This window comes from Ctenopharyngodon idella, chromosome 19, assembly GCF_019924925.1.
Source record: "Ctenopharyngodon idella isolate HZGC_01 chromosome 19, HZGC01, whole genome shotgun sequence".
NCBI classification, from domain to species: Eukaryota; Metazoa; Chordata; class Actinopteri; order Cypriniformes; family Xenocyprididae; genus Ctenopharyngodon; species Ctenopharyngodon idella.
The window spans coordinates 1,478,379-1,499,993 of NC_067238.1; the positions used below are offsets into that span (position 1 = coordinate 1,478,379).

At 35.7% G+C, this 21,615-nt stretch overlaps 2 protein-coding genes across 5 annotated transcripts in view; one reads left to right on the top strand and one right to left on the bottom strand.

Annotated features, from left to right (window-relative positions):
• Positions 1–2,617: 2,617 nt before the first annotated feature.
• ncaldb (neurocalcin delta b) lies at positions 2,618–20,597 on the bottom strand. 4 transcript variants are annotated; one of them, XM_051873127.1, is made up of 5 exons: positions 20,405–20,597; positions 13,005–13,068; positions 9,038–9,434; positions 6,742–6,847; positions 2,618–4,894 (listed from the first exon to the last, which is right to left on the bottom strand). In XM_051873127.1, exons 3-5 carry the CDS (start codon positions 9,413–9,415, stop codon positions 4,800–4,802), a joined length of 579 nt encoding a protein of 192 aa, XP_051729087.1. In that variant the 5' UTR covers positions 9,416–9,434; positions 13,005–13,068; positions 20,405–20,597; the 3' UTR covers positions 2,618–4,799. The 4 variants fall into 4 exon arrangements, with proteins under 4 accessions (XP_051729087.1, XP_051729088.1, XP_051729085.1 ...); XM_051873128.1 differs by lacking the exon at positions 20,405–20,597 and adding an exon at positions 19,036–19,368; XM_051873125.1 differs by lacking the exon at positions 13,005–13,068 and having other exon boundaries at positions 20,405–20,595.
• The window catches only part of rnmt (RNA (guanine-7-) methyltransferase), a 210,518-nt gene continuing 204,024 nt past the window's right edge, over positions 15,122–21,615 (top strand). The window contains exon 1 of the mRNA XM_051873113.1: positions 15,122–15,125. The gene's annotated coding sequence lies outside the window, so the exon portion shown is untranslated. The remainder of the gene's footprint in view (positions 15,126–21,615) is intronic.

Here is a 21,615-nt window from a genome sequence, read left to right on the forward strand (position 1 = left end):
TTTTGGTGTTCTGTCCCCGACTGGGGCTGTCCCCAGAAATGTCCCCGTTTTATACCTCGTTCAAAACAACCCGCAAATAGATTGCAAAAAAGCCCGACCAGCATACAGCAGCTTGCTGGTTATCGGAGCAGTTGTGTAGTGATCATGTTCACCAACAGAGGGGGCTAAGCAACTACACTTGGTCACGCGCACGCCGCTACTTCATGAAGAACGTCTGGATCTGGACCAGAGCAGAGCGCCATTATCGTCAAATATCAAAATAAACATCGGGTAGTAACATACTAACTGTTCATGTTAAATTAAAGTAATACTGTGTGTATGTTTTATAACAGGGCCTCAACAGCGTGCAAGGTTGTTTTGCACAATTTTAAAGTCCACAAAAGTTCCGCATATCACGTGGTGAAGGTACACTCAGATATGAATAAAAAATAAAATAAATAATACACGTGCAACTTATGTGTGCTTAAATATGAGTCTAAAATGCAAAATAATAGTTAAAAATAGTTAATAGTTAACAGTTAAATTTCTGTATACAGTAAAAACAGCTTGTGAAAATTAAAATATTAAATTCAATAATGTTAAATATTTGTTAAATGCCGTTTATCTTCTTATATTTATGTTGCTTTATTTTTGTAATGTAATGTGCTTTTGTAAAGTCATACTTCTGTCATAACAGGCATATTGTTTTGAACTGCTTTTACAATGCTTTTATTAATCGTGTAATAGTTTTTTGGTGAATTGTATTAAAACCAGAGCAAAAATCCTAATAATCAAAATAAATCATAATAATTATTAATGTAAAAAAAAAAAAAAAATTATTAATTTAATAATATAAGGAACCCACATCAATTAAAAACAAAAACGTTCAAAAATGTATTGTCCCTGTTTTTTAACAAATAGATAATAACAAATGAGATTTTAAATAGGAAATGTCCCCAGTTTCCATTTCAGAAATCTGGTCACCTTAATCTAGAGGTGAGGTTGCGAACTGCAACTAACGGCGCGCACCCCTCCCTTTCGGAGAAGCTACGGTTGGCCGTCTGGTCGACATGTTGTCTAGCTTGTGTGAAGCAATGGTTTCTTCTTACTTCTAACAAAGAACGGTCTCTGCTTCTAATAAACCAACTACTACTACTACTACTTTGTGCGTATTCGACGTAGTGACGATGCAAGCTGCCTCTAAAAACACGAACGATTTAGAAGAAGAACAACACGAAACGCGATCTGTAGAGTAGTTTGTCCGTTTAGGGTTACTGTAGAAACATGCCTGCGCAAAATGACGACTTGACATGGAGGAGGGGACCCGCGGTGTATGTGATAGAAATGGCTCATTCTAAGGTAATAAAAACTTAACGGTGCGTTATGTAAGGTCTTTATGCACCACTGAAAACATAGTTATGTATATTATATTGCATTTCTGTCAATCCGCTTGTTAAGTCGTGACGTAAGCAACGCCGTTTCTGGGTCCAAGCCTCGACTCGTTTCACTTGAGAATGCCATCTCGATGGCCGTTTATGAGAGATATATATTCATATTAAACATTTAACATTTTAAAAAGTTAAACATTTAAAATACTTACAGTCTACACAACAGTCTCCGTGCTCACAGCACCACAGATATTAATATTTTAACGATTTATAAAAGATGAATCACTGTCTGGCCATCTGGGATTTTGGTATGGAGATAAAGGTTATGATTATAATTTTTTGGTAGTATTACACCACATCGTGTGTGTATATTAGCACCGTTTGTTGTTTTTTTGTGGTATGAGATAGAGCGTTTGGACCCGGAAGTGCTGCCGCGTGACATCAGACTTAACAACCGAATAGAGTACCTCAGACATGAAGTGTTTTTGTATGCAAAACCCGGAAGCGAGTTAGCGTTTTAGGACTTCCGGTTCCATCGCCCTAAAGTCTATGGGTTTTTTGAATGGGTTTTTGCTTAATCGCCCGAAATAAGGTCTGTGGTTAACAAAACCTTAAAAACGGTGGTTGCTTACAAGTTGCTAAAAGGGACTATTTCCTTTGGCGGGGACTTTAGACGTCATCATGACAAACAGGACATTTGGACAGCATTTCTCATGAAAAAGTGGATAAGTATTCATACACAGCGCAGATCATAATCAGCAAGCATGTTTTTAAATAAAGTTGTTTTCTGAATAATGTTTGAGGAAGCTTGGTGGTGGTGACGTTGATCCGCGACCATGGTGTGCTGTAGTCGGTTTATAGCCTACTGTTAGCTTTTTATATCTGACGACTTTATTTATTTAGGCTTCAAAATGTATAAATGTGTGTTAATTTGTAAAGATTATCTTGATAGACAAAACGTGTAAGTGTCATAACCCTTTGTTAAACACAGAGCTTATTTTTTGCGATTTTCCGAAAGTCTATGGGAAAAATGCATAGGCTTTCGATCGAGGGAACCCGTGCACCGCTAACTTCCAGGTTGGCCTACAAAAACACATTATCTCTGAGGTACTCTATAGATCCTCCAAAATTTTACACATTGCACATATAACCTTGATGTTATGGCAACTTTTAACCCTACATTAATGGGAATTTCAGAGTAGAATTTTGTTAAACCAGGGTTTAAAACCAGACAATCAGACACAGAAACATTTTCTTTCTTTAAGATTTTTATTTATGATATAACCAAAACAGATGCCTGCGTTTATAATATCTACACTCAAACAATGTACAGGTTACCATATAAAATCTACAGAATTATAATGACAAACATTTAGTTTGACAGGTAACAGTTGTACAGCATAAAGTGATAGAACACTGTTCGTTTTGCCATATATATTTATCTGTGTTTGGCACTTGACCACATGTTGCTGTCTTGTGCGGTTTAGAATGCCAGATGCTAAATCGTTTTTTTTTTTTTTTTTTTTTTTTTTTTTTTTGAAGGAGAGTCAACAAACATGAAAAACAAAAACAAAAAAAAGCTTTTTTCTTTTGTTATTAGTTTTATATTCAAGCTCCTTCACGATTGTTCTGATCAGCATGTGGCTGAAAAACATTTGATCATTACAACATTGACTTCACAGCAAAGAGTTTCTGATGGCTATCCATCTTACATGTGGCCTCAAATAAGATGTGGTTTGCTTGTGAGCGAGTGTTTGTGTATTTATAAATGTACTATGGATTTGCATTACACAAAAAGCATATGTCATCCATTTACACAGTCCCTTGCATTTTAAAACACAGTCACTTCTAACCCTGAGAATGTGCAGACATATTCATACACATTAATATTCTTTCCTATACGCTTCAATTGTCTCTCCATAGTCATGTCTGACAGAACGCTCACAAGTGCTGACCGAAATGTATGCATAGACAAACACTGGATAAACACACGAGTACTCAAAAAGCACCACATACATACCACATACGCACATATTCATCCTAAAATGTACAGAATGTCCCAGAAAATGCAGAGAATACATTCATTTGACCCACATGCAGTATGTGCAAAATGATTTGAGCTGTTATTTTACCCAGGATATAAAAATAAAAGACCCGAAATGAATACTAAGGCCAAGATTCAGTCAAATTTGAATTTGCTTTAGCATGTTGCTCCTGCTAATATGTAGTATTTTTTGAAGGTGTGAGCAGAACATTGACTGAATCGAGGTCTGGGTAGAGCAGGAAGTGTGCTAGAAATCTATGAAGTGTGCTAGTGAATCTGTTGGCTGGCTGTAAATTGTCACAATGCAACATAGATATGCTTTTACTGTACAAATGATTATTTGAAACAGAAGAAAATGTCATTTCAATAACAGAAGTTTCATAATGATAAGCTTTTTTTATGGTGTGATACATTTTTATCACCCACCAAGTTAAACCATAATTAAATCTACAATTTTTTTGTCTAATACTTTTTCATATTTCCTCTCTTTTGAAGCAGCGAGATCAATATTATTGTCGTCCCTGTCCTTAAATGACATTTTCTAACTATTTGGTTATTTTCAGTCCTATGCAGCAAGTATTAATGTTTAAAAAATATTTTTTAAGAATTATTATAATTTTTTATTTTTAAACATTATACTGGTGCTCATAAAAGAAGCACCATCATGACAAAATTTGATCCCAAGCATCTCTTTAAGATTTTCTATCACAGGCTCTGACATCATAATGCAATAAATGTTGGGGAAAAAAAACTTCAAGTAAAAAAAACTTTGATATGTCGCCCAAGTGCCTCTCTTAAATAGATATATGTGCTGAATGGAATTGAAATACTAGGAACACTAAGAATGACAATTGTTATTGTATATGTAAAATGATTTAATTTAGTAAATTCATGAAAATAATTATTAAATAAACTATAGTTTGGTGTTTAGAAAGCATATGCAATCTGATTTTTGACCAAGTGTCATATTATCCCATGCATTTTGCATGCTTAGAAAAGTTTGCTTCAGCTCCCTTTCAAAGAACCTCTGTTAATTTTTAAAGCTCTTTTTGAAAGAGTTTATTTCAGTACCAAAAGTACTTGCATTGTGTTACTGTGTAAAAGTCTTATGTGAGGAATTCAAAGTACAGAGAGACGCATGTACACAAGCTTAGTGTGCATGACCTCTGTATATCAGTTTCTGAACGTTACCTGACGTGTGTCTGTGGGGAAAAAAATGGTTGCCGAAATGGGCGTCCGAAATGGTTTCCATGCCTGGTGTTCAGTGGGAAACTCGCAGACACTCAGATAGGACAGCACAGATAGGGGTGTAGTTTTGGAGTCCAGGCTCTGACCGAACAGAAAGACTTGTGTATGAGAGGTTATGACAGTAGCGAGATGCTGTTGATTCACTGGCCGGCACTGCTGGGATCGCACTGCAACAGTCGCACAATGGATGGGTCGTTCTTTGCTCCCTCTACAAACTCTTCCAGTGACAGCTTACCTGAGGGAGAACAAAGATTCAAAGGTTAAAAATAACAAGCAAAAAGTCAGTGTTTGCCTGGTTAGCATGGGTCAGTTAGCATTTAAAAAAAACACTTGTGTGGCATTATTGCTAAGTGCACTTTTTTAAAATTGTACTTAAGTGTGTTAAGAGTTAGTCATGAAAGTGGACACTCTTTAAAGGGCTAGTTCACCTAAAAATGAAAATTCTGTCATTAATTACTCAGCCTCATGTCGTTCCACACCCATAAAACCTTCGTTCATCTTCGGAACACAAATTAAGATATTTTTTATGAAATTCGAGAGGTATATGACTCCTCCATAGACAGCAATATAATCAACACTTTCAAGGTCCAGAAAGGTACTAAAGACATCATTAAAACAGTCGACGTGACTGCAGTGGTTCAACCTTAATGTTATGAAGCAATGAGAATACTTTTTGTGCACAAAAACAAAACAATTAAAGCTGCAAGCAGCACTTACCGGGGTTCAAGCACTTAAGGCCTTTAAGCACATAAAAAGGTATTTTATTTAGCAAGCATGTAAACACTTAGATCATAGATGGAAAAGACCATTTACAGCCAATAGAGGCAATTTTGTAAGGAAAAATATGTTTTTTAAAGGTTTTGTGACAGTTATAGCGCCACCTATTGCCCAAACTCCTCCACTTTTTTTGGATGTCCATATGTATGTCCATATGTATGGGCACATATTTTGTGCCCATACATATGCGTGTTAATTTTGGTGAAAATATCTCATTTCGTTTTGAAATTATAGATACTTATATATATATATGAGAGCATAAAAAATGACCCAAGAACGTCTTTGATTGGATTTTTTTGCCACTTCCTATCAAAATTTTGACATTTGGGCTTTTGCTTTTAGGTAATTAACTTAGGCTCCGTGTTTCCTACGCTGGTTTCTCCTCGATTGGACTAATGGTTTCGAAGACATTCGCAAAAGTTTAAGCGCTAAATCACAACGTAGCACAAACCATAAGCCGAAACCTACCATGTTTGGTATCGTTGGACTCGGCAAGGATTCAGGGGTCTAAGGACATGACTCCCGGGAAAATAAGTCGACCACACCCAAAGTTATACACATTTTCATCCAAAACCATTAAAAACATATGTTTTTAAAAGGTTTTTAACAGTTATAGCGCCACCTATGGTCCGATCTCCATAAAAATTGGCATGCTTCTTTAGAGTCATATGCTGCATGTGCTCACCTATTTTTGTGAAGTTCTGAGTTTTCGTTTAGGCTTTATAGGTTTTTGGGTATATTTAGCCACGCCCACTTTCTAAATGACCCTGTTATAGCGACCCAAAGGATAAAGTTCTACTTTCTTTTTTTGAAGAAAAAAGTTTGGGAACCGCTGCTCTAGGATTTAATCAAAAATATCTTCATTTGTGTTCCGAAGATGAACGAAGGTCTTACAGTTGTGGAATGACATGGGGGTGAGAAATTAATGACAGAAATTTCATTTTTGGGTGAACTAACCCTTTAAGTACACTTTTATTTAATTAATATTAGGCTTATAGTTTCTGGAAGTACAGTTTTTAAAGTACACAACAAGCGCACATTCAATACAATTAGGTGCTTCTTTTTCTTTTACATGGAGATTTACATGGAGATCTTTATTTCCAGGAGCTCTTTGCTTCTACCTTCAATTAAATTGCTAACAGTGATTGTAAATTAATTATCTAAATTATTACATTATTAGTTAACTGCATTCTCCAAATTGTAATGTTGACATGCATTCTCTGTAAAGCTGCTTTGAAACAATATGTATTGTGAAAAGCGCTATACAAATAAATGTGAATTGAATTGAATAGATAGAAAGCTCACCATCACGATTTGTGTCCATCTGGCGGAAGATCTTCTCTGTGCGTTTCTCAGGCGTGGACTCGTCCTCTGGCATCTTCATCACTGCAGATACCATCTTATAGATGGCCTGAAGAAGACACAAATGATTTCAGTAGAGTTTGGTGTTAGCATGTTGCTAAGTACACAGTTCTCTAACAAGCATATCTATATTAAGAACCCATTAAGGGATTGTCTTATCAGGGAAACATTCATGCAATGCTGCATTAGGATTTGCTAGCTTTTGGTTTAGGAGTGCACCTATGATGCTGTTACGGTCGAAGTAAGCACTAAAATCCGCCTTTTGTAAATCTTATTAGAGAAAACTCTGGGTATGACTTGGAATTGGAGCCATCACTTTATAACTATTTCAAAGTAACCATAGCGACTGCTTTTTTCAGATAATTGAATGAATTGAAAAGGAAATTACAGCCATTTGCGTGCACTCAGCTGTCAGATTCAGGGAGTGCACTTAGGAAGTTGACACATCTCACCGATTGCTACAATGGCGTGAAATTTACCTAAATATGAGCAAAATATAATTGCCTGCTGCACTCAACTCTTCCTAACTGAGCAAAACATCATGCTCAAATCAATATTGCTACTTTTTCCTGCTTAAAAAACAAGGCAATAAGGCACAAGCCAAATCCTAGACACTACCTGGAGGCAGCTTGATATTATTGATTTGCTATGTTTATTCACTGATATACACTATAAGGTTAGAAAATCTCTCTTCTGTAAGTATTAAAAAAACAAAGGACATGTGTTTTTGTTCACAATGGTTGATTGATAATGTTTTGTAATTTTAGGTGGTTTGTGGAAGCTTCTCATAATATAGGTACTACTTTAATAAACCAGTGATAAAACAGAGGCTAAATTGACAGCTGATTAATTGGAACCAGCACAATCTACATTTATGTTCAAAAGATACAACACAGAGACTACAGTCTCTGAAACTTGTCCCAACCAGGCATAAAGTACTAGTTTTCAGTGTAAAATATTGAACCAATCAGAGAGTTGAATGTTAATTTGATTGTGGGCGGGGCAATCAACTTAGCTCTGGAAGGTTTGGACAAAAACTCAGGCAAACGCTAAAAAGGTCGCTACTAATCATTTCTACTGTCGTTGTATTGCCGACAATCACTCATATCTCCACAAATGATACATTTTATTTTAAAATGAATGCCTTTTCTTTTTTGTATCCTTGTTTGTTTGTTTTTTTCAGCAAGAAAGTACCTTAAAGGAATAGTCTACCCATGATTTACTCACCCTCAAGCCATCCTAGATGTATATGGCTATCTTCTTTCAGATGAACACAATCCGAGATATATTTAAAAATATCCTTAGTCCTCTAAGGTTTATAACGATTGTGAATGGTAGGCCAAATTCTGAAGACAGAAAAAAATGCATCCATCCATAAAAAAATTATCCATACGACTCAGGAGGGTTAATAAAGGCCTTTTGAAGTGAAGGGATGCGTTTTTGTAAAAAAAAAAATATCCATATTTAAAACTTTATATATTCAAATAACGAGCTTACAGTGGACGACCGTACGCATACTGCGCACGTCAATTTGGGTGGAAGAGCAACCTTTGACCTGACGCGATGACGCACTCGGAGGCGCAGAGGAGAGAGCAAATCAAAACACTAGTCACGAATTAGAAGTTTAAAATGAGAAATTTTGAAGAGAAATGTCGGAGGATTTCGATATAAGAGAAGATGAGCTTGAGTTTGTTGCCCTGCCGTATTTGTTTGAACCGTGAGAGGCGTCTAAGCTTATGATACTCCTACATCCTGCGTCATACATCGCTTCAGAGGATTACTCATTTGGCGTAAGTCAACTTGCGCATTCTGCGTGCTGTCTTTCGCCGGAAGCTAGTTGTTTGAATATATAAAGTTTTAAATATGGATATTTTTCTTACAAAAACGCATCCCTTCGTTTCAAAAGGCCTTTATTAACCCTTGGGAGTTGTATGGATTCATCTTTTTTATGGATGGATGCATTTTTTCTGTGTTCAGAATTTGGCCTACCATTCACAAACCATTATAAACCTTGGAGGACTAAGGATATTTTTAAATATATCTTGGATTGTGTTCGTCTGAAAGAAAATAGTCATATACACCAAGGATGGCTTGAGGGTGAGTAAATCATGGAATAATTTTCATTATTGGGTGAACAATCCCTTTAACATGGAGGAAATGGGATTTCTCACTTTGTCAGGAGACGTTTGTAATGTTTCAACCGAGAGTGATAGAGAATCACACTGATAAACTCACACACCTGTACAATCTCAAGCATTTCCGCCTTGCTTATGTATCCATTGCCATCCAGATCGTACATACTGAAGGCCCACTTTAGCTTCTGATCCAAACGGCCGCGTGACGTGACGCTCAGGGCAATGATAAACTCTCTGAAATCTATTGTTCCATCTCCATTTGCGTCAAAGGTTCTGAAGACGTGCTCCGCAAACTTTGACGCGTCTCCATAGGGGAAAAAGTTGCCGTAGATCTTCTTAAATTCGTCCATGCTGAGCGCACCGCTGGGGCAGTCCCGCAGGAAGCCCTTGTACCACTCCTGGATCTCATGCTCAGTGAAGTCTGTGTTTTCCAGCAGGTCCTGTATCACCTCGGGACGGAGTTTGCTGTTCTGCTTTCCCATGTTGATGGTCTGGTTTGAACTAGAGATGAAGGAGAAAAAAGTGAAAAATTGTTATTTAAATGTCTCACAGTAAGTAACTCTTAAGTAAATACGCTTATCTCAACCTTAGCAAATATGACCTTTGTGAAAAAGAAATATAATTTATCATACAGCTAATTGCATGTTAACTACAATTAAATGAAAGTTCGGTTACACTTTATTTTAAGGTGCCTGTTGCAGCGTAATTATACATTTAAGTACTGAGTAATAATAATTAACTACATAGGATTAGGATAAGGGTTTGTTGCATGGAATTATGCATAATTTATAGTTATTACTACATTAACTACATGTAACATGTGTAATAAGGACACTCAAATATAGTGTTACCGAAAATGCTTTATAGCTTCAATAAGCTAAACTTCAGAGTGCAGGGGGAATGGGAACACGGGGGCACCGCGATGCGACCGCAAAGGGCACTTTCACTTTTGCGATCAAAGGGGCAGGGGCTCAAGCCCCCCCGTGCATGCCACTGAAAATAAGTGTACATTTATAAAGCATGACAGACGATTATTAAAACAAAATGATTTACAAAGCACTTTAAAGAAAAACTTTTAATTTGACATTGTTACAAAGTACAAAACTTTTTAAAAAAAATAGTGTTAAAGTCCCCCGTAGTCAATTTTATCATCAAAATTACATATTTAAACATTTTTTCCTGTGAAAAAAATTCTTCATGCCTTAAAATAGCTTGAATGTAACTCTACACCCTTGCCTCATTTAATATACGTGAATCAATAAATATCCAAATTAGCCCCGCCTCCACTCGCTCACCCAGCTCAGAGATCCACTCTAAACGCACTACACCAGCGATTTCAAACCGCGGGTTTGAGACTGTCTTTTTTCACTGTGGTTTTAAGGAGAAAATACTCAGCAGTGGTGTTGACATATGAACTTACACATGGTTTGTCTTAAAGCATATTAAAAACACCACAGAGACATATAAGCAACATTAAAAACTTGATTTTCACCACACCTCTGTCTTTAAGAAACACACATAAAAGTGAACTCTTTTTAAGTACACTTAAGTAGCCCTTTATTTCATTAATATTATGTTATCTACAAGTACAGTTTTTTAAAGTATACTTTTCCGATTTGAAGTACACTACAAACACGCATTCAATAAAATTAAGAACACTTTTTTTTCAAGGGGAAACTGGTTTAGCTTTTAAAACCGGGATTCACACATTCAAGATCATAAAAAGAATTCATAAGAAACAATGCAGTGGTTTTCAAGCTTTGACCCCCTTGTGATTTTAACAAGTGCACCCTTGATGTTTTATCTTGTTTTAATGCTTGTTTTGTTTTTGAGGCCCCTTTGTGTGCCCCTGCCCCCTGGTTTAGAACCACCGATCTCTAGGAAATAAAATGGCAAAAGAGATCTCTTTAATATCGCAGATCTTACAGTATTAGTTGAATTAAATGGAGACTTTTTTTTACGTTCAGCAGTATCTTAGGTTTTTATCATGAGAAAAAACCCCAGTAAGCTCACACGTGAAGAGATCCCAGCAATATTTGCTGCATGTGCTCAGATTTGCCAAGATACCAAAGAATGCAAAAGTCAGAGACCTCAATATGTACTCAAACATTTCTTATCATTTTTTTTTCAATATCAGTGATCTGACTTTCTATCCACATACATTTTATAGCTCAACAATGTTCTCATTAGTGTCTATTCCTCCCCCCCTTTTTTTTAGAGACAAATATAACATTCTCAGTTTTATTCTCACAAGCTCTGCAATAAACATACACAGCAGAAAACAGCAACGTAACATTGTCTAAACCCTGACGGGACGAACCCCTTGTTGTAATTGTACTAGTATGTATGCAAAGCACACATATCTGCCACATATCTAAAATTTCTCTTCCTTTTCCCATATGTCAACTGAACTTTCCACTGGTAGACCGCAGTGATGCTTTCACCTGCTGCAGTGTGTGTCTATGTGTGTGTGCAGCTGCACCAAAATCATTTCCTGATGCAAATCTCTTATAAAAATCCACGTGCCTGCAGTCCTACACACATACGATCACGAGAGCACATATTAGGGTGATTCTATGAAATCAGTGCTTTTTCCTGGTTCATTGTAAAACAACAAAGAGAAGCTAAAAAAAACCCCTCATGATGTAAATTTGTTTTCAGAACAATGTCTATATTAACAATGCGTTAAGTAATCACAATAAAAGTCATTTTTTATATATGCATAATATTTAAATGAGGGACACAAATGGCATGTCTCCTTATTCTTATCCATGTCCACTGAGAGTGGATGGAGAGTGATGGGGGACAAAAAATAACACTAGGGAGATTGTGAGATGGAGAAACTGAAACTCCTCTTGTAAACAGGAAGCAGTCCATCAGTTTTCTCGTTCACTGCTCAAGCGCATGTGACTGTCCAGCCCGACGCTATATATAGTGTGTTTATTTATCTTTTATTTAACAAAATGATGTGGGGAAAAAAGTGAGAGAAATATCATTACAAATATATATATATATATATATAGTTTCCCACAAACACATACTGCAAGCGTGAGAGAAACAGATAAATGTAAACTAAAGTTCAAAGATATATCTTTGAACTTTAGTTTACATTTATCTGTTTCTCTCACGCTTGCAGTATGTGTTTGTGGGAAACTGTCAGTCATAAATGTGAAACATCTTTGAAGTTAATATTAATCAGTCAAATGAATGTCAAGCAACTAGTTTTAAAGATAAATCATAATAATCAAAAGTTTTTTTCTCTTAATTTTAAAAAAAAAAATGACATTAGCATAATATTCATTTTGATCTGCCTCTTATATGATTATACACTACTGTTCAAATATGTGGTGTCAGCAAGATTTTTTTTTTGAAGAAATTAATGCTTTTATTCAGAAAAGAAGTACTGAATTGATCAAAAGTCACAGTAAAGACATTTATAATGTTAAAAAAGATTTCAAATAAGTTCTTTTGAACTTTCTATTCATCAAAGAATCCTGAATAAAAAAATGTATCACAGTTTCTACAAAAATATTAAGCAGCACAACTGTTTTCAACATTGATAATAGTAATAAATATTACTTGAGCAGCAAATCAGCATACTAAAATGGTTTCTGAAGGATCATGTGACACTGAAGATTGAAGTAATGATGCTGAACATTCAGCTTTGCCCTCACAGAAAAAAAAAACACTTTAAAATATATTAAAATAGAAAATTTACATTTTAAATTGTAATAATATTTCAAACGCATCCTTAGTGAGCATTAGAGACTCAAAAACGTTAAAAAAACGTACCGACCCCAAACTTTTGAATGGTAGTGTATATTTTAATACAATTTTGAATTATGTGGCCATGGAAACCTAGAGGAAAATGGTATTGATCTCTGTGTTCACCATCTAAACTTTTTTGTCTTCTTACACATGGCTGCACAATCAGACCATTTATGAACATCTAGAACTGCTCTCTGAACACATTGTGTATTCTCCCATGATCTTCAAAGGCCTGACCAAACCGAACGCTCCATTCTCACCTCTCTCTACAAACCAGAGCCTTCAACCACACACACATACTACCTCCACCCATCCGGTCCGAGCACCAAAAGCACCAATTTGTCCACAGCAGACTTTCATGCCGCTTCTGTGGATGGAGCACATGGATAAAAGCATTGTGATCAATCAGAGTTTAATTGCTTAATGGATATGCGGCATTTGTATTACGTTCCACCCGTTGTCATGGCAACAGACAGTCTAATCTTACTGTTAGTGAAGCATAAAATACGGTTGCATTTGAAGCAACTTTATATCAAAAATGTGCCATTATTCAACAATGATATTTATGGATAAATCAAACAATAGAATGTTTCTTTTGGAAAAATGGAAGAATATAAATAAAGTACATTTTCTGAAGCAAAAAAACTTATTTCATGATTTGTTCTCCGAAGTATTGAACATTATTTTTAAGTAAGAAAGATAGATAGATAGATAGATACATAGATAGTCGCCACCACAATTGTAAGGTTAAAGTTCAACGCCGATGTTTGGTGTTAGGGGTTTGTTCCAGACAGTCAGAGACATGTCTGTTATTGTCTGGTATCTCTCTGCCTTTTCCGATCATCAATGACATCACTTCTGATCCCTCCTCAGGACAAGCCATGTTCTTGAGAACCTGAGCTTAGCCCGTATTTATAAAGCAGAGCCGCTAGCTTGCAGGATCACTGATGTTCTTGCACTCTATTTCCAGGGTCAACAGCTCAAAGAGCTGTCTCAAATTAACCCTAAGACTCTTAGAGCCTCCAATAGCACCCCGGTGACGTCACGCTTACATAACGCAGGCCCACAGACAGCTTGGCCGTGTGATGCTGCTACAGGTGGACACAAGACACTGATGTCCCTTCAGTGAGCTGAGGACAGGTGCACATCACTCAGGAACACATCACACCCACAAAACTATATATATATATATAGTGAAAATTTGGATCTACTATGTACTAAAACTATCAAAAATGATTGTTGCTAATCAAATTAAAGAAAACAAAAAATAGATGAAAAACTTAAAAAAAGAAATGTTGTTTGGGCAATTAACTGAGATCAATTTCAATTGAAGTACTAAAATGACAAACTAAAACAAATAAAAATACATTAAGTAAAGTAGAAATGTTTAAAAAAAAAAAAAAAAAAAAAAAACTAATAAAAATTACAAAAACAAAATGACTAAAACTGTTTGCCAGTGGGGTAAAAGCTTATTTCACCTATATACCCCAAAACCCTAAAATTATAATTTTACCCCAAAATTTTCAATAAATACTTTTAAAGATATTTAGATATTTTACTGGACAAGACACATTTATTTATTTATTTATTTACTTACTTACTTACTCTAAAAAATGCTGGGTTAAAAACAACCCAAGTTGGGTTGAAAATGGACAAACCCAGCAATTGGGTTGTTTTAACCCAGCGGTTGGGTTAAATGTTTGCCCAACCTGCTGGGTAGTTTTATTTAACCCAACTATTGTTTACAAATTACTGTACTGCTTGCTTAAAATGAATCCAAAGTATGTTGGAAATGAACATTTATTAATATGTTTAATAAATGAACATTTATTAATACATTTAATGAATAATAATTAAACAATAAACATTTATTAAATTGCTTATTAATAAATGTTCACCTATTGATTATTATTGTTGCCTCGAGTAATTATGTCTGATTTTTAATTTCCAACATATTTTGGGTTCATTTTAAGCCAGCCATATAGTAATTTTATTTCAAACAATAGTTGGGTTAAATAAAACTGCCCAGGTTTGTCCATTTTCAACCCAACTTGGGTTGTTTTTAACCCAGCATTTTTAGAGTGTTTTTTCAATCAATCAATCAATCAATCAATCAATCAACCAACCAATCAGAGGTCAACATTTAACTATTTTCCTTCTCATCTTTGATGCAATGAGGTTGATAACACTGAGCAGACAACACATAGAACATCCAGCTTGACTTTTAAACCAAACTAATGATTTGTGACAGGTGACTTGTGTTGACAGCCTTACAAAAGCATGAGCCATCAAAATGATAGAAATGAACATTATCACATGAGTTTGCCATTAAATTTGGAACAAGACACAGGAAGGTGTGTGTTGTATGCCCTCCACCCCTCAAAACCACAGAGGCCAAATAAAACCTCAAGCTCCAAAACTCAAGTATGACTGTGGAAAATTTCAGCACTGCATTCATCTTGGTGAGGGGTCTATGAAATGAACTCATCAAATGCTCTCATTGTTTCCTCGTTCTTCCCCAAGCTCACCAAAATACATTACTGTGTTAACTGTTGAAGAAAGTACAGCATTTCTGTTTATGAGTTTTCATGGGTACATCTAGTGACATTAGTCAATGTGGAAATTTCCTTCACATATCAGCAGTCATCTACAATGCTGCATTTACATGGCTAGGTTCAGTGTATGCTAAAATTAAAATCAAGGGGAAAAATCAAGTGAGCTTACTCATTATGAAAATGTATCAAGATCAGTTATTAATGTTTAGTCACAGACCTCATCACATATAGCTTTTAATTGTATGCCAACACTAGCAAGACTATTGGTTTCTGTGGCTCACTGCTGGCAACTGTATACCTCAATCTGCACTTTACATCTGTGCCATACTTTAAATTCATGCCACATCAGTTTCAATTCAGGTTTTACCAGTGTTTCCACATGTTAGTATGTATATCACAGGTTTCAAAATGTAAACTTTAGAAAAACTTTGGAAATAGTTCACAAAATAATTAATAATAAAAAAAGAAATTATTAAACAGTCTTTATGTCAGCCCAAAATATCTCTATATATTAAGCAGTTTTGCTGTTGATCTTGTTTTAAGGGTGTTTATGCATTTTTACTGGAAAACATGACAAAAATGTAACTGCTAATGCAGTGTTTGGTTAATTCAATTTAAATAGATAATAAATCAATATATAATAATGGTTCAAATGCATTATTTTTTCATGGAAGATTCACACTGGGCCTCTATGAGCTAAAAATAATGCTATTACATGGCAGAGTCGGAAATTAGCAAGGGCCTGAGGCAAAAATGCCACTAAAATTAATAAAAATGCCCTGAAAAATGTTAGATATGATTATTTATATAGTTACAAATTGTATAGTAAAGCAATATCACACAAGCAAGAATGCTGTTTTTCTCAAATATCAGCACAATTGCACATGTGAGATTTATATCATAAAACAAAAAAAAGTTACTATTAAGTTTTACTATTTACATTTTAGACACAATATTGCCAATATCGTCTATTTTTTGTTCTTTTTTGCTCTATTTCGTAACGTAAATTGTTTAAAACAAATTGATTGCACATCTCTGAGCATCACAGAGTGGTGTTTCATTCCTGAATGAATCCATATTTTTGAATGAATCAGTTGAGTGAACAATTCAATGACCCATTCGTAATAAGTCACTTGAATGACTTACTCGTTAAGACAGTGACTTGCCACCACTTTCAATTTTTTGTTTCTGTATTCAAAACTTTATATTCAAATAATTAATATTAAAACATTTTTTATGCATCTGTAACAACCCTATAGTGTCTTGTTATTCTAACTGAATTTATTGATTAAATCTAAGAATTTAACATAAGACGTGACACATTAACTGTATAAGGTAAAAAAAAATGTCTTTTTAAATAAAAAAAAGCCCTGGAAATCAGTTTTAGGGGCAGTTTAAGAATTTAGATCACATTTAGCAAGATCTGACCATATATTATTAAGCGATGCACTCAATAAATACTAATATTGGGTCTCTGGAGATATTAAATGTAAAAATGGCTTGCAGGAGTCTTTGCATTTACTGCACAGAAAACACAATACATCAAACACTTTCCTTTTACCTTCACATAGTTTAATTTTCTTCAGCTAACTAGCTAACAAATCTCTCTCGCTCTCTCTCCTTGTACCTACAGGATTAACTCAAGGTTCTGTTGGGCTAATCTGAAGCCGTAGGATATAAATATAGACTCATGTCTGTTATGTAAGAACCACTAAATATCTTATACCAGGACTTGGTGATAAAGAAAACACAGCAGGTATACATACTGGAATCCACTGGTAATGTGTAAAACACAACAATGTGCTTTTCTATGTCAAAATCACAAATGTTTTGAGACTTGCATACATCAAGTCATTCTTCCCTGTGGAGTCTGCATTAATCTGCAACCTCAGGATCGCCCAATATTAAATATGAAATAAAACATGCAATATAAAATGAATCCTTTACAATTAAATGTGTAAAACTTTCCAAAATAAGCTGGGATTCTGCATGAATGTAGAAAGTCTGTGACCGTAATTTGAGGATTTACAGGGTGAGGTTAAAAATGGTGACCTTCTCTCTCAAGCGTGACCTCTGCTGAGATCTTTGCCTTCACAAATTGGTTTTAATACACTATGAAATAAGAGTGTGGCATTTGGAATACATTGCAGTAATTGTTGCACAAGTATAAGCAGTTGAAAGCTAGAGTAAAATGACCTTCTAAATGTCTCGCTTGTCTGAGAAAAATTCAGTGAATGTACTTGAAAGTAGTTATAAATATCACACACCCTCGGTTGACTTTTTTTTTTTTACTAGTACCGAGGTCGTTAAAGGTCCATATTTCCTGTCAGAACAAACAGCAAATCCATATTAATACCCAGACTTTTGACGTAAAACATTTTTGTCTAGCTCAAATGTAAACGTTCAACCATCAATCTAAAAGATTTAACTGCTTGTAAACTATCCTTGCTTGACCTCGACAAAATCTTCCATCCATCTGTGAGAACGGCACTAACCGCCATCGTGAGACGTGCTCCACAATTCCAGCTCTTAAAGTAAATATTTGTAATACTCCTATTTTTGGAAACATTTTTTTCATACCATTTGCAGTTTTAAATCATGGTTAATTACAGCAATTGTGACGGGACACTTCAACAAACTGGAAATGCTTTTACATTACAGCCTCAATGCTCACAAATTGAATGTAGATGAACTCAAGCATGAAATCACTGTCGCTCAACACTACGGCTCATTACAAAGTGCCATTACTATTCTCAGCTGGTGTCACTGTGAATTTATGTACTTGAGCTTACATTACAATAATAACTTGTAATATTTAGCCTCAGCCTGATTAAAAATACACACAATCCTTACGAGTCAATCTGAACGCCGTGCACATTCACATTGCACTGGGCATCACAGTCCACTGAGACTCTTGGAGATGTCAAGTGAAAAGCTCTCAGGATCTAATGAAGCATTTTATAAGTGAGATAATCACAGTATATGCTTTTACCACGGTTATACTGAAGCTGAAACTCAGAGAAGATGGATTCTTTAGCCTGGTGGTCTATATTTACACTGTCATGAAGTGCACAACTAAACAGAAGACATTAATGGACGGCACTGGTCATAATGCTCTGATACCAAACCAAACATACCCTACATGGGTCTTTAGGATCAAAATGCTAGAGATTATAATCATGTTTGCCTTCAAAACATATGCTTCAGCTTTCTGATCATCAGAGTTACACATCTTATATGTCCTTGGTGCCTTTTCACTGTTCATTTCAAATTTTTTTTTTTTTTTTTTACAATACAAATATTCTGTAGTCAGTTAATATGAGCTCAGTTAATAGTTATACAAGAATTGGCAAACTTTTGTTTAAAATAGTTTTAGAGCAAATCAAACAACAGGACACTGCTGTTACGCTCCTAAAAATAAAGGTTCTTTATTGGCATCTATAATTCCACGAAGAACCTTTAACATCCATGGAACCTTCTTCGGATTATTAAAATGTTCTTCACAGTAAGTTTCTGTTCACTTAATGGTTCTTTGAGGAACCCAGAATGGTTCAATCTCTGTAAAAACGCCATTTGCAACCTTTACTTTTAAGATAGTACTATATGATACGTCAACTACCCACACACTGTCTGAATTGAATAGATTTGTGTAGCGTATTTCATTAAACATATTATTTCAAGCAGCTTTACACACACACACGCACACACAAAAGCCTTACAAGCCAAATACAGCCAAAGGTTACAGTGGCAAGGAAGAACTTTCACCTTCTCTGACCCACCTTGAAGTAAATGATGTGATTTCAGTTTCACCTGTCGCCAGCTTTCTTTCCTTCTTTCTTTCCTTTCTATACCATCTCTATGTCTGCAGCTCTTCACAGGAAGCTCTTAAACAGACACTCCCCTCTCCCTTTCTAAATTTCCTTCTCTATCTCTCTTTATTTTTCTCCCTCTCTCTCTCTCGGCTCTCTGGGGCTTTACTAAACTCTCCCACAAAGCCGTGTGTCTCTGTTTCCACATCCCTACAGACGTCACATTTTTCCAAGCACCCACTTGTGTCTTTTTAGACAGATTGTGGGTCAAAATTCTGTCCGAGCAGTATGTGTGCTTTCTGAACAGCCTGTCAGAAAAAAAAATAAAAATAATGTCACCGTGTAGCCTACATGCATGCCTCAACAATACAAAAGGAAAAAAAAGAGCGTCTCAACAACTTCCTGGAACCTGAGATGTTTTGTTAAGCGTTCTAAGAACATGTTTGTCACTCAACTAGAGTTCCCAGTGATACGTCACAAATGACTTTACCTGATTCCTCTATTTTTCAGTGTACTTGTGATCAACCACTCAATAATGAGAATTAAGTAATGTGGAGCAAAAGGCTTATTTCCTCTTTCACATGTTACTTTGAATCAATAGGTGAGTTGTTATAACTGCGGTATGACACCTTTGCATTAAAAATGTTTGCACAGACATAGTCTGACTTTTTAAATGACAATTTATAGGCTCAAATTAATTACATGGACTATTTGTACTTGAAGTGAACTCCAGCAAAAAGCTGAAGCGTTATTCAAAATTGTGAAGAACTTGGTGACAGTTAGACTTTCCTTTATATGTGTATAGAAATTTTAACCCAGCATGTTGTTCATAGACATTATTTAAGCTCTAATTCTCTAATTTCTGATATTTAAAAAACTCTAGTATCTACATGCCACTTCCAGGTGCATGTAATGTAGCTCAGATGTAGCCTCCTTTGAAATCATGCAGTGTTCCCTTCTCTAAGCCTTATGTTCCAGGATTTATCCAAAGCCAAATGATCTGAAATCCACTCAGGTCAGTCGCCTTCCAGCACGCTGTCAGTTCCAGATTTCTCAGTGGAAGAATGGAATAAAACTGAAGATACAGGTGACCTTCATTCTCCAGATAGAGATGTCCCCCAGCAGTTCAAATTGTTGCATCCTGTTCACTTTCAAACAACAGTTTGCTTCCAGTCATCCAGACCTCACGGGAAACTGAAAAATCTCAACTGTCTCTTTTCAATTTCATGTTCTCATCCTCTTGTCTGACAGTGCATCAGTGCATGGCCAGGATATATCTGCACTGAGACTTCACCTGCAAGAAAAACAGCAAAACATGGACAAAAAAGACAGAACTCACCTCAGGTGGTTGTTCTGTTGCTGTGCCGTGAGATTTTAGATGGCCATAACCCGGGGACCTCTGCAGGGAAGAGGCGTTGTGGGGCCTCAGTGGTGATATGCAGCCACAGGTATCAGGAACCAGCTTTGATGCAACCAGCAGCTCCAACGAAAAACTCCACAAGACTCACCCGCAGCTTAGTTCAGAGCACCAAACTGCCTTCCACAGTGACGTCAAAGCTGCTGGTCACATGACCTGCCTGAAAAGCCTATGAGAGCCACCGTTGCCCTGGAAACAGGAACTCAGCATTGACTCTTGCTCCTTGTCTTGTCACTTCTTGATTGTTTCTTAATGTCAGAAAATACAGCTATTACATTTACAACTTAGTTATATAAATAAAATAAAATATGACAAGGGAAACACAAGTTTATATTTGTATATTATGAGCATGTTTTCTCTTTTCTTTTCTGTGTGAAATGTAAGTTTATCTGCAACTAAAAAACAACATTTATTCCCAAACTAGCTAGTCCCTACTGAGAGGCAACTTAATTTAGGCTAAGTTTGTAACCCTACCCTGTTTTTATATTTTAAAAACATACATTAATACATTTTGTCTGTTTAATTTTAACAGCACCTATCATTATGAGGACATTCCATAGGCATAATGGTTTTTATACTGTACAAACTGTACATTCTATCCCCCTACACTACCCCTACCCCTAAACCTACCCATCACAGAAAACATTCTGCATTTTTACATTTTTAATAAAACATTGTTTAGTATGTTTTAAGCCGTTTTAATTACGAGGAAATGTCCACATAAACCATGTTTACGTTGTAATACCAGTGTAATACCCATGTCATTATATAAATTTGTGTCCTCATAAATCATATAAACAAGCACACACATATATATGAAGAATTATAGCGCTTTCTCATTACTTACTGCAATTATGATGTTTTTTGTGTGTGTTTTTTTTTAATGAAAAATGCACTGCAAAGACTTTATTGTCATGATCACATTGTGATGCACAGGACAGGTGGAGAGCGTTAGCGTTAAGAGCAGACGTCCCTCACATTGGAGGCCATGCTTTACTTAAGCAGATTAAAGGGAAGTCAAAGCCTTTTCTCATTAGCCTTAACGAACAGACACTTTTTAAGGCTACATGCTGAGTCAGTCATCTGCATGGCTGCTATCTCAAATCACACCCAGAATGCATTATTACAAAACA

What these genes read in the sequence shown, in the direction of transcription:
- ncaldb (XM_051873127.1), bottom strand. Translation starts at nt 9,415, where the DNA reads ATGGGAAAGCAGAACAGCAAACTCCGTCCCGAGGTGATACAGGACCTG. An exon ending in AAATGCTTGAGATTGTACAG is followed by an intron (nt 6,848 to 9,037) that starts GTGTGTGAGTTT and finishes TGTCTTCTTCAG; the next exon opens with GCCATCTATAAGATGGTATC. An exon ending in GATGGACACAAATCGTGATG is followed by an intron (nt 4,895 to 6,741) that starts GTGAGCTTTCTA and finishes GTTCTCCCTCAG; the next exon opens with GTAAGCTGTCACTGGAAGAG.